At 36.1% G+C, this 13,158-nt stretch overlaps 1 protein-coding gene across 1 annotated transcript; it reads left to right on the top strand.

The window, feature by feature from the left end:
- Positions 1-7,339: 7,339 nt before the first annotated feature.
- On the top strand, positions 7,340-11,023 carry LOC112468334 (glutamine--fructose-6-phosphate aminotransferase [isomerizing] 2-like). Its single transcript, XM_025037460.1, has 8 exons — positions 7,340-7,518; positions 9,004-9,161; positions 9,239-9,478; positions 9,576-9,774; positions 9,930-10,174; positions 10,260-10,415; positions 10,500-10,628; positions 10,778-11,023. Exons 1-8 carry the CDS (start codon positions 7,488-7,490, stop codon positions 11,021-11,023), a joined length of 1,404 nt encoding a protein of 467 aa, XP_024893228.1. The 5' UTR covers positions 7,340-7,487.
- The last annotated feature ends 2,135 nt before the right edge of the window (positions 11,024-13,158 follow it).

Raw genomic sequence — 13,158 nt, forward strand, 5'->3', positions numbered from 1 at the left:
TTTTTTATCTTATTCTTATGTCAATGATATATTCGAGGATAACAGATGCATCGTTGTTTGTTCATATGATCATGTTATAATACACATCGACATTTATTTGTGTACTCGTAGTGTAGAACGTATCTGCATTTTCATTGCTGACGAGTGGCGATGCAGATATGCCGAATTGATAATTTTATTTCCGAGTTAATTACAATTTTGAAAGATGACGACTCTTTAATAAATAAGTAGATGTAATAAAGTTATAAAGAATTTGTCAATATCGCAATCGGCTGAATCGTGCTTATCTAGGTGGGAGGGGGAATTACAAAAATACCCAGGAAACTTTCGGAGTGAAATCAACCGAAGTAAAAGTGGGACAATCGCGAATGCGTCCAAAATGAATATTAGATCTTTCCTGTATAAAAAGTGTGCTTGGATATCGCATTTTGTTTGCAGTCATTCTCAGCCATGAATTAGTAATCCTACTTGAAAATGGGAGAGGTTTTGTGTGTGTGTGTGTGTGTGTGTGTGTGTGTGTCGGGTTCTAATATGAAATTTATTACGAGAGAAGTTTAAATTATGAAACTTTTTTTAATTCTCCAGTGGGCGCGTGAAGTGTATCTTACACTCCCTTACAACATCTTGTAAAAAATGAGTGTTCTGGACTCATTTCAATACAGAACCGACTATTATCGGGGAAAAAAGAAAAAAAAAACATTACAGTTAAAGTTTTAACCTGTTAATATACTTTGAGATATGTGCATCAATGAATAATATGAAACAAAAAAACATTAATTGATTTAATATTTATAGCATAAATAATGCAGGGTATAATTTACACCCCTTTTACGTTTCAAATTTTCACGCGCTCACTGGAGGGTTAAATACTATATCAACATTGTGGATGGCAAATTTTATATAAAATCTGTAATGTTTCACTGGAATTACATACAATGAGACAAAATATATATTTATGAAATGTACGCTATTGTGCTTGACTGCACTTGATTCGTATATGTAATTCCATCTGATTAGCATCGGGAGGCTATGAATTGTTGTAGCACATCGATAATGGTATCGGATATCTATCTGTGTACATTGAAACAATAGCAGAATAGTTTTGTGAAAAGAATACGTTGAAACTACTCGCTTAAATCAATATATTCCAGTCGTATCGCGCAGTCTAATTGTAAAACGTAGTTCGTTCTGTTAATAAAAATTAAATTACTGGCCGATAAGATTAGAGAAACTTTGTTCTACTAGGTAGTATATATCCGTGTTTTGCGAGTAAAATTATGTTAGTTCTGCTAGATATTTTATTATTATTACTCGATTAAAATCGATTAACACCAAATTAGGAGTTTTAATTTCGGAAATTTCACGGATTGATGATTTATTGAACATGTAAAATTTTATAAAGCGATCACACAGAAGAATTCCTCTCTCTCTCTCTCTCTCTCTCTCTCTCTCTCTCTCTCTGTTACAAATAAGAACAAATAAAATTGATTTCTGATTCTGATTAAAAATCGAAAATAAATCGAATTGAATTGAGCCAAACAAGATGCAAGGTTTGGAGAGCCTTTGGTTTAGGATAAACCAAACACGATTTCTATTCTTATTCGACGGTGTATACATATAAAGACGCGGTTGATCCGCGATAATGTGGCGATAACCGCGACTTGATGACCGAATCTTTCGTTTAGCCTCACGCGCATGAACTTTCCCTTTCACCGGCGCCGGGCGCGCTTATATCTCGAATTACCTGTTCTCTCTCGTCATTAGGCCAACCGGGATCTCCGGCCTTCCCTGTTCCTCGCAAACGTTCACGGGCATTTTGTTTTGCATTTTGCATTTTTGTAACGTCCCATAATAACGTCCGGCATCGTCAATGAATGATGTCCGATAATGGCATACATTTAATGTTTTTAATTTCTATGCTAAACTTATAACTGATATTTTGTTTTTATCTTGATCTAAATATTCTAAATTATATGCCAACTTCACATTTTAACAACTACTAAAATCATATTTGCATGCTATAATTATTACGTGTATGATTCTAATATTATATATAATATTAAACTTTGAAAGATTTTCTTAATATTATTTCAATTGTAATATTAATATATTAATATACATCCTACATATAACAAAGCTGCAATATTTGAAAAAATTTTTCAATATAAAAAAAACAAGTAAAAAACCAATAAAATTGTTTTTTTTTTAATATCAGAAAAAGAAAGGAAACTGGAATTCCTACATTTTTGTGATTAGTCATTTCCCAAGTATCAAGCTATATAGTTTGTGTTTTTGCATATCTGAAACTAGCATGTTAAATACAAAAAGGAGTAAAACGAAAGGTTTCGTTGCGATGTTTCTCAATCTTTTGCATTCCCGTTAAATCAAATTGTTTTTCATCTTTTTGCGTTCTCTCACGAAGGCGATCTTCGGGATCAAGAGGCGGTGCAGAGATCAATGAAATTAAGAGATGGTCTGTTGTCGCCTACCAAATGTTTTTAGTTTTCTTTAGTCGATCGAATACATTTTGCAGAAAAGTAGGAAAACGAATTTATAGTTGTATTTTAAAATAAATAGTATACAAGAACAAATATAAGAAATAAAATTAGAGACATTTGCACCAGGTGACAGGCCATCTCTTCATTCCACTGAGCACCGCCTCTCGATTCCGAAGGTCGTGAGAGATCGCGAAAAGAGAAATTCGATTATTTGGAAAAGAAAAAATAAAAAAATATAAAGGAATTAATATAATGTATATTAATATAATAAAAGATATGTGATTAATCAATATTAGATCTAAATTAAATATGTCAAGTAAATGCATATGAATGCTTATTGGAGCAATTGAACTGTGCAAAGATACAGAAAACTTGCGATAAAATAATACAGATAAAACAGTATTGAGAGAAATAGAAAGGAACGGTGAGGGGAGAGCGAGAGAGACAAACGTAGCTAAATTAAAAAGAAAAAATTGAATTATAGATATATTAAAAAAACTTCTATCATATCGTCATATCGTTAGTTATATCTAATTATGTCAATTAACACAAACACGTAAATTTCATGGTCGTCCAATACGTTAGACATTATGCGATACATGAAGATTAATAATAAATGATTCATAGCATTAATGGAAGATAGACTCTCATTATCAATAATATCTGTCAATGATAATTCAATCCAATTGTGTTTTTATCGCACGTGGTTGAAAATCCGAGTATATATGTAGTAATTGTGTTTTTGAATTCCCAGGAATTTTCGCTTATCTAAACTACTTGACGCCGAAGAGCAGAAAGGAGATCTTGGAGCTGTTGGTCGTTGGCCTGAAGAGATTAGAATATCGCGGATATGATTCTGCAGGTAAGTCGATATTTCTAATCTCGAAATCCTCTTTCCGCTCATGTAAACAATGCCGTGCGTTGAAAGCACTATTTCGCGATAAAAAGACGGAGAGAAAAATAAGGCAACAACGGAAAGCAACGACTAGTCATAGACTATATCTTATACTAGAAAAATGCAAGATATTTAAGAAAAATTCACAAAATATCTGAAACTGGTCGAAGAGTAATCTTTCTCAAGGTTTTTCGCTTTATATATTAATTATATTATGAGGAAAACATGCAATTGTGTAACATTCTTGCGTTATGCACTTTCTCACATATAAATAGATACTTGCAGTTTTGAATGTCGTGTCAGAGAGAGAAGGTCCTTGAATATCCACCGTGGTAAAAGGATAGAATTTCTGCCGTCCAAGTTAGATTCCACCTGCATCCCACTCGGCCACTCTATTTCTCTCGGCCATTCGTTTTCATTTTAATTCGCGATGCGATGGTTCGAAGAAAAAGAGAAAGAAAGAGAGCTTCTCGGCGAATAAATAAAAGAGGCGACACATTTGCACCGTATTGGTTCATAGGAATTCTTTCACACAGTGTCCTTTTTGCAGGCGTCGCCCTCGACAGTGCGGATGGCAAGGACATTTCGATTATTAAGAAGCAGGGAAAGGTCAAGGCTCTCGAAGAGGAGATATTTTGTCGTAAGTGCCGACTGAAGTTTCAGACTTGCGATACCACTTGGCGCGTTTCTTGCGCGTCGCGCGACCACTTTTGTCGTTGTCGCATAAAAAGAAATACACGAAGGTCCTGTCATTCGTCGTCATGTAAAAATCAATGATGTTTATTCGTAGGCACCAATCTTGACTTCGAGTCGGAAACTCAATGCCACGTCGGCATCGCTCACACGCGATGGGCGACCCACGGTGTTCCATCGGAGGTAAATGCCCATCCTCAGCGTTCTGACAACGAGCACGGCTTTGTCGTTGTTCATAATGGTAATGCTCGTAATATTGTATATGTGTGCGCCATGTATGCGTCGCGTTCCGAAATCTTTCTTTCGATTTTTTCTGTACGATTGTCTTAAATGCAGGTATCGTGACGAATTACAAGGAAGTTAAAACTCTGTTGCAACAGAGAGGATACGTATTCGAAAGCGATACCGATACTGAAGTTATCGCTAAATTGATTCATCATCTCTGGGTACAGCATCCCGCGTATTCATTCCGTGAGCTCGTCGAGCAGGTTGTTCAGCAATTGGTAAGAATTACTAATTAATTAATATATCGGAGGAAGGATGAATCAAAAGCCCTTTTCTTCGTAGGAAAATAGAATATCTCGTTAATGGAAAATGCTTTAATGAAAAATGCTCTATAATTATTTTACTATTTTCTTTTATCAAGAGGTTTTCTTAAATCCAATGTAAGATTACAACGAAAAAAATTATATTATTTTAGGAAGGGGCTTTCGCGCTATGCTTCAAAAGCAAGTATTTCCCAGGCGAGTGCGTAGCTACGAGGCGAGGATCGCCGCTTCTCGTTGGTATCAAGACGAAAACGAGACTGGCTACTGATCACGTGCCTATTCTGTACGGAAAAGGTAAGTCTGATTATTGCAGATCGATCCAATTTCGATCTATGCCACGAGAAATCAAGGGATTATTCCTAATGTCAAACGATAAGTATCGAGATCGTAATAAACTGTCGATTCAGCATATCGTCTGGTATTTATCAATATAAATTATTTTAATATCTCGAGAGGCAAAGAGCGTTAGGTACGCGTCTCCACGATAATTAATCAGCGGAGACGCACGAAGAGACGTTTGTATTATATTGCTCTAGAATCTCTTTTATCTTTATCTATCCACTCTACCTGCAGTGTCAATTGTCAGTGTCGACATAATTCCACGTTCGAGAGAAAGGCGACTAATACCTATAACTGATAACTAACTAACATAAGCATGCGCGCTTTTCCCTATTAATTCAAATCACAAGTCGATATGGAGATCAACACGCTCGTGCGACTAAACTATATCTGGCTTCATTATTTATGTTATCACATACATCTCGTACTTAAATATTATATCGCATACTGCAACTGATCGAATGCATTATATCAGCGTTAATTTTTTGTGCGATGTTCATTGAGATAACGTTTATCAGAGAGACATTGCTGCTTGCGATTGTATTATAGAGTATCACGCGTATTCATTTGTACAAAAAAATTTCTCGAGATACTAGCGTCTTCATGAGTTAGTCTTTATATATGTATATTATTAAATATTAATTAAATATAATAATAGATATAGTTAAATAGAAATCAATTAATATATTTACTTTTAGGCTTGCAATATTTCTTTTGCTCTTTTTTGTCATTTTGTCTATAAGTATCGTAATTGTTAAAGAGTTTGAGTAGGTGCATGACTGTTAATTCAAGTACTTGTTGTCTGTTTCTCTAGACTTTGGCAAATTGCATTGCATATAAGCTCTCTTTCCGTACGAGTTTAATGTGGATTATTATATGTGTTTCTTTTGCATGAACACCTTGCGGTTATGTTCTACAACTTTTCACGCCGTCAGACGATCTTCAATGCGCAATAAACAAAGGTATAATATACATTCTATTATACTAAATTTATTTCGATTCCCGTCCTTGGCACTTAATCTCTCGCTGTAACGAGAGCATAAGAAAACGAAACAAACGGCTTCGTACCACGATATCTATATATGTGATCAATCGAAATGTTTCTTGTCGATGTGCATATCGCATTGATCCATTCGATTTTCGATTTTTATTATTAACAATCGGCAAATTATGCACTATCGAGCATGCATTATTCTATTCCTGTCGCACGATCCAGTGATTGAGGAATGCCTAAATCGGTACGATTCTTACGTAGAATTGTCTTTTGTGAAAATTTCTTGTTAACATCGTCGATCTCGAGATGTCACACGGTCGCATTCGAGATCGCGTTTTCAGTTTCTTATCATTCACGGGCTGTTATCCAATGTTCGTTCTCTCGCTTTAACACAGTAACACATGCTCTCATTCGCTCGCTAATTGGCATATTTCTATTCTTATTCCAAATAAATCATTTTGTAACGCAAACCTGCTTACAAGACGAGACTTCTATAATTTTTTTCTTACAAATCCACGAACGCTATCATGATAGCGTATAACACTAATTTTTTTCAAGCGGCTTTAGGAGCGCAGTTTTGGCATTAAAAGTAAGACACCTGGTACGTATATTTTTAAAATTAATAGACAGAAATAAATGAATTTTAACGATTGCGATGAAGTATGTTGAGGATTATAAGATTTTATTGCTTACCGAGTGCTAACATAGTGCAATGAGTTTTATCTAATTGTTAAACATAAAAATCTAAGGGATTAACGAGTAATCCCTTGAAAGAAGACGTTAGCCTTCAAAACAATGTAAACGGTAAACCGTAAAACGAATAAATTTTACGCTTACAAGAATCTGCGGCTTTTACACGATGTGTAAGTTGGGGAAAGTTTGTAAACAAACATATATAACATGAAAAAAGTTAAGATCTCGCGTCTTATACATGTACATGTATATAATAAAATTTAATGTCAAGTATTTTTGTATTTCTAAGATAATGTCTAAATAAGACTTTTTTAGATAAAAAAAAATAAAATAATTTATCTAAAATAGTTTTCTTTTTAAAATAATCTTTAACGATAGATATTAGACGAAATTAGAAGAAAATTTAATACGTATTATTTTTCAAATAAATTAATGCTCGTCACGCGCTTGATGCTCGCTCTTTGTACCGCACACCGCACACAGCACTCAGCATTCATTCGTTCCATTAAATTTATATTTGCCGTTATATCGATCATTATGCTGTTACCGTTGTGGCATTATTTGTGCGCTAATTGTTTTTGTTTTCTTTCTCGTTTTCCTCCTTCCCGCGTCCCAATATGTGCAGAAGGTGAAGCACCGTCTCAAGGTAATACTTTACATCAAGTTTAAACTTCTCTCCGCTTGTTCTCTATGCCCGATTAACTGTCTCGGTGACGTGTGATTTGCTCGTTGTAAATAAATGTAATCAGTTATTTTTAACTACAAGCGCTTGGCCGTCTTTCTGACTTTTATGGATAAAGACGATGGATGGGTGGATGGATGGATAGATGATGGACGGTATATCGCGCTACGCTTTCCGTACGTATACTACCAATAACCTTTCCTATAATGTGTATAATTTACAAGTTATTCCCACTTTCCGCTTATAACAAGTTTTGCCTATCCAATGTTCGATTAATGTAGATGAGGAATATATAACATACTCTCGGGATATACATAGTTAATACTATATAGTTATCGCTAGCGAATAATTGTCGCTATACCATGCCTACTACTTGATAAGAATATGTATATATTCCGTTAAGTGTTGTTGATCGTTGTTAGTGTCGTTACCGTTATCGAACACATCATGGCATTATTTTTATTCGTTTTGTTGTCGAGGTGATATCATTCTCATTGTCTCGCAGCGAGCTAATTAACATATTTGGATATTATTAATATTAATATTCCTCAAGATTGCGAGATATGTGTGAGTGAATATCTAAATACAATACAATAGTCGCTATTTTTGCTGTTCGTATTCAAAATATATGTATTTATTACATTATGATATTATATTGCGCCAAACTGGTGTGGGGCTTAGAAGAAAACGAGCAAATAACTCAATACTCTTATTTTCTCTACTGCATAGCCATATCGATTTATGACATCAAAAACGAGAAATAACGTGAAATCTTTTCTTGCTCTATGCCAAAGTAAATTAGATTTTTTTTGTCACCAAAAGCTCTCTTTGTTACCTCGTATTAGCAAATAAACGTATAATTCAATCTGCATGCGTTCTACACTTCTTAATAAAAATAGATCTTGTAACAGTTAATCAAAATTTAGAGCTAGTAATTCACGATAAACTTGGAATTTACAGCTGTTAATTTATGAATTGAAAAAAGAGTTTTTGGTATATCCTATCTGTCTATTATACACTATCGAATCAGCGTACTAGCAATAGTAGCATGCAAAAAAAAACTAATTTATTTCAATAAAATGTAAGAAAGAAAGTTTAAATGATTTCTCGCTTTTTGCGTCATAATTCAATGTAGCTACAATAAGAAAACGGAAACTGTAATATAAATTTAGCACAACTGTAACAATAATTGAGAGAAATTAATAATCAACCATTTTTATCTTAAACATTTTAGATATCAACTTTGATTTTTTTTATCACTAACACAACTTCGGTGCAAAATAAACAAGTACTATTCGCAATAATACGTGCAATAATAAATTTTGTATGTATAATATGTTATGTACATATAATATATACAATATACAAAAATATGATATATATATCCTGATAATATAATTAGTCCATTGCAATGTAGATGGTTTTTTATCATGCTCTATATTGTTTGCTATATGTATATGTTTGCTTTACTCTTATTTTCCCGAGTAGTTTTTAAATAAAATGGAGAGTTCTGCAGTGGAATCTTATTTTCCATTGTTTGTACGATATTTTTTCCATGTATTCTAAAAGAATTTCAAGTTTCAAAATTATAATATTTTACTTAAAAAATAGACTTTTTTAATATCTTTGTAAAATAGAACAACGGTTCAATCTCTGCGTAGATCATCGTCCGCATGGCAGAAATCCAGAACTTCCGGTGATTCCACGTAGCGAGAGTACATCCGAGTTTCAACCTCTTGAGGATAAGGAGGTCGAATATTTCTTCGCTTCGGATGCGAGTTCCATAATCGAGCACACGAATCGCGTGATATTCTTAGAGGTGTGAATTGACCGTTGCACGTTTAACCAAATTTTAGGCGAGATCGCAAAAAGTTATCTCATGCATTATGTCGATAGGATGACGATGTGGCAGCCGTTAAAGAAGGCGCGCTGAGTATTCATCGTCTTCGTCGTTGCATGGATGATCCTCACGCTCGCGAAATCACGACACTGAAGATGGAGATCCAGCAGATCATGAAAGGCAATTACGATTACTTCATGCAGAAGGAGATTTTCGAGCAGCCAGAGTCGGTGGTGAACACTATGAGGGGACGCTTGAATTTTCAAGACAACTCAGTCACCTTAGGCGGAATTAAGGTAACTCTTGCATATAATTTTTCGAAAGTGTTTTGGGAGAAAAGAATCTGGTAAAAATTGGAAAAAAAATATATAATATATATATATACTTTTTCAGGATTACATTCCCGAGATCAAAAGATGCAGACGTCTCATGCTAATCGGTTGCGGTACGAGCTATCATTCTGCCATAGCTACGCGGCAGCTTCTCGAGGAACTGACAGAATTGCCAGTAATGGTTGAGCTCGCATCCGATTTTTTGGATCGTAATACGCCAGTTTTTCGAGACGACGTCTGCTTTTTTATTTCTCAATCGGGTAAGGCTTCACGAAACGATTAACGCAGATATATATAATAAAAATGTGAAAAATAAGCGGATAAGAAAATTCAAGTCAAAATATCGCAAATAATGCCGTTTTAACGTGATAAAAATTATTGGATTGTGATTGAGTTATTGTATTCGTAATAACAGGTGAGACAGCTGACACGTTAATGGCGTTACGTTATTGCAAAAGTCGCGGAGCTCTTATCGTGGGTATAACTAACACGGTCGGCAGTAGTATCTGTCGCGAATCTCATTGTGGCGTGCATATCAACGCCGGTCCCGAGATCGGTGTAGCAAGTACTAAGGCTTACACCTCGCAATTCATCTCTCTCGTGATGTTTGCACTGGTAATGAGCGAGGACAGAATCTCTCTTCGCGCGAGACGCTTACAGGTACGTTCACCTAGAGTTTAACATTTTATTTTACGTGTTTTTTTTTTTTAATAAAGTGTGATTAAATCTTACGCATATTTTCCAGATTATCAAAGGCTTGAAAAATCTCGATAATCTCATTCGCGAAGTATTGAAGCTTGACGATAAAGTTAAGGAACTAGCCAAGTCTTTGTTTCAACACAAGTCCTTGTTGATCATGGGGCGCGGATACAATTTCGCTACGTGCATGGAAGGTGCACTCGTAAGTATGCGAGAAGAGAGAAGCAATAATAAGTTACTACGCGCGATCAATTCTAACTTGTAACACACTTTAACTTATTTGCAGAAAGTAAAAGAATTGACATACATGCACAGCGAGGGAATTATGGCCGGTGAATTGAAACATGGCCCTTTAGCTCTCGTTGACGATTCCATGCCGGTAATTATGATCGTAATGAGAGATCCAGTTTACGTGGTAAGTTTAATTAAGCAAATTTTTATATCCGTGTTACGCTCATGGGTACATTATTTGTACATTATACAGGACGAATTTAAAAGAGATATAAAAAGATGTAGCATACAGCATAGTTGGTATATTGGTATATCGAATAACTTATTTTGCAGAAATGCATGAATGCACTTCAACAAGTTACCGCGCGAGACGGTAAGCCTATTGTTATCTGCGAGGAAGGGGACGAGGAAACGAAGGCTTTTGCCGATAGGGCTCTTGAGATACCTAAAACTGTCGATTGCCTACAAGGAATTCTCACCGTTATTCCCATGCAGTTATTGTCTTTCCATATTGCGGTTTTGCGTGGCTGCAACGTCGATTGTCCGAGAAACTTGGCCAAGTCGGTCACGGTTGAGTAAAAATCGAACGGATTGTTGTATGACGTTCTTTAGGACCACAAGCTTGCTACTACGTGGTTACTACAAAATTTTATCAAGCCATACGAGAACGAGAATTATAGACAAAAGATAGAAGATAATTATAAATATGGGGCACAATTGATAACATTGCGCAGGAAATAAAACAAGCCCGGCGTCAGGACGTTTCTTTCTCAAGCTTTTAAATCTCATTAAACTCATTTAGCTGCTCGTGTTGCCCGCTCGTGATTTAAATTTAAGTGATGACGCCTGATAATCGATCTTATTAAATGCAAGAAGATATATAAAAGAAAAATAATCACCGAGATATGCACACGTTGCCAAGTCCTTTTTGAGGGAGAGATGACAACGCGACCTAAGATTCGCTCATGTATTTTTCGCAACATATATTATGTTGCGCAACATTGATTAACGTAAACGTTTCTCTTTTACGAAGAATAACATGAGAAAAAATCCCCAAATTTACACGATTCCAATATTTTTAATGCATTTAACATTCATATTTTAATTCGCGTAACATACAGTCGCAAGTTTTAAATATGATAACCATCGATTAAGCGATGCTTTTGATTTGATAGATATAGGATATAGCGCGATTCAGCACGATTTTTTCGTCGATTGAGTTAAAATTAAGATGACGATAAAAATTTTTGTACGCGATAGCGATTATATGATGGATAATACATGCGAAATGATAATTATATTAAATATATTATGCATAAGTATGTGTATATGTGTGCGGTAAATACCACAGATATGTCCAAACGGCATTTCCGGTAACTTTGTTTTCTTTATACAAGAAGCTACACATTCAAGACGATACAGAGATTGCTATCTCGTTTGATATTTTGACGGCAATCATTGTATCATACGCAGATATGCAATAGCAATTTTCTAAGACCTGTATCTTTTTGATAAATCTATGTCATAATTCTTTGTACAATTAATCAAAGAATATATAATTACAACTTGATTTATATCTACAGTGTAACACGTACTCACCTCACCGCGCCGCGCGCCGTTGCCCGATGCCTCCCAGTCCCAGTCCCAGGCCCCCTCCTCTCTCGATCCTCCTTCGTTGGTCCATTGTCGCACTCACGACGTTCATGAACGAAAATCGACGATATCGTCACTTGTAATAGCGCGACACTTTTGACACTGCACGGCACTCCCGGTATTATAATTTTGCAACGCGGCGCGTACTTAATTATACGGCGACGGAAGAATTACGTCGGAGAAAGTTGGAACGAAGCTATACGATCCGCTTGACACCGCCGCGGCCCGCGCGCGCCGTGACTTCCCGCCATCCCGCGCGCGGCGCAAGCCGCGCAGGTAGACGCGGACGCGACAAGTCAAGCGAACATGGCGGAGAGAATTTTGTAAATCGCGCGCGGCCAACTTCACACTTTGAACAACGATCAATAATGTCGAGATTACTTTTACGTAGCGCAATATAAGCGGCTTAAGAGGAATAAATTGATGAATTAAAATCAAAGATCAAAGCTGAGAAATATCCGCGGAACATGCCAACCGAAAATAATACGATCGCTACTTTACCGATTATTACAAGGCGCGATTTTTAAGTTAACTGCAATTAAATCATCAATTTATGAACGTTTTATATCTATTCTCCACAATCGGTAAATCGTCAAACACGATTAAATATGAGGTTAAACGTACGTTAATAGGGACCGTGATCGCTAATTAAACACACGTCGCACGTCGCACGTCTCATCGCGGCGTCACTCGATTTGGGGTCCGTTCGATCCCTTTATCCGTGTTCCGAAAACGACGGACGACGGCTACTTGGTTCTGAAGCCGCGCCGACACGACGCGAAACGCGAATCAAGTTGACGGTTGAGAAAAGCGAAATCCGAAATCGATCGTCCGAAAGAATGTAATAGAAAGTCACTATTATCGAATGCGACATACCTCGGCATCCGTATCAATTTCGCGAAGCACAAATGTAGTAAATAAACATTCGATATATTAGGGCTATCGCACAAACGTGCTTTAGGCATAAGCATAGCATAAAACCGCCGGCGCGCGGCGCCGCGTTGGACCAATGAACATCTTATGTAAATCAATATGGCGACTTTATGCTGAATGCTCATTGG

This window comes from Temnothorax curvispinosus, unplaced genomic scaffold, assembly GCF_003070985.1.
Source record: "Temnothorax curvispinosus isolate PA1 unplaced genomic scaffold, ASM307098v1 QBEX01018341.1, whole genome shotgun sequence".
In the NCBI taxonomy this organism is placed as follows: Eukaryota; Metazoa; Arthropoda; class Insecta; order Hymenoptera; family Formicidae; genus Temnothorax; species Temnothorax curvispinosus.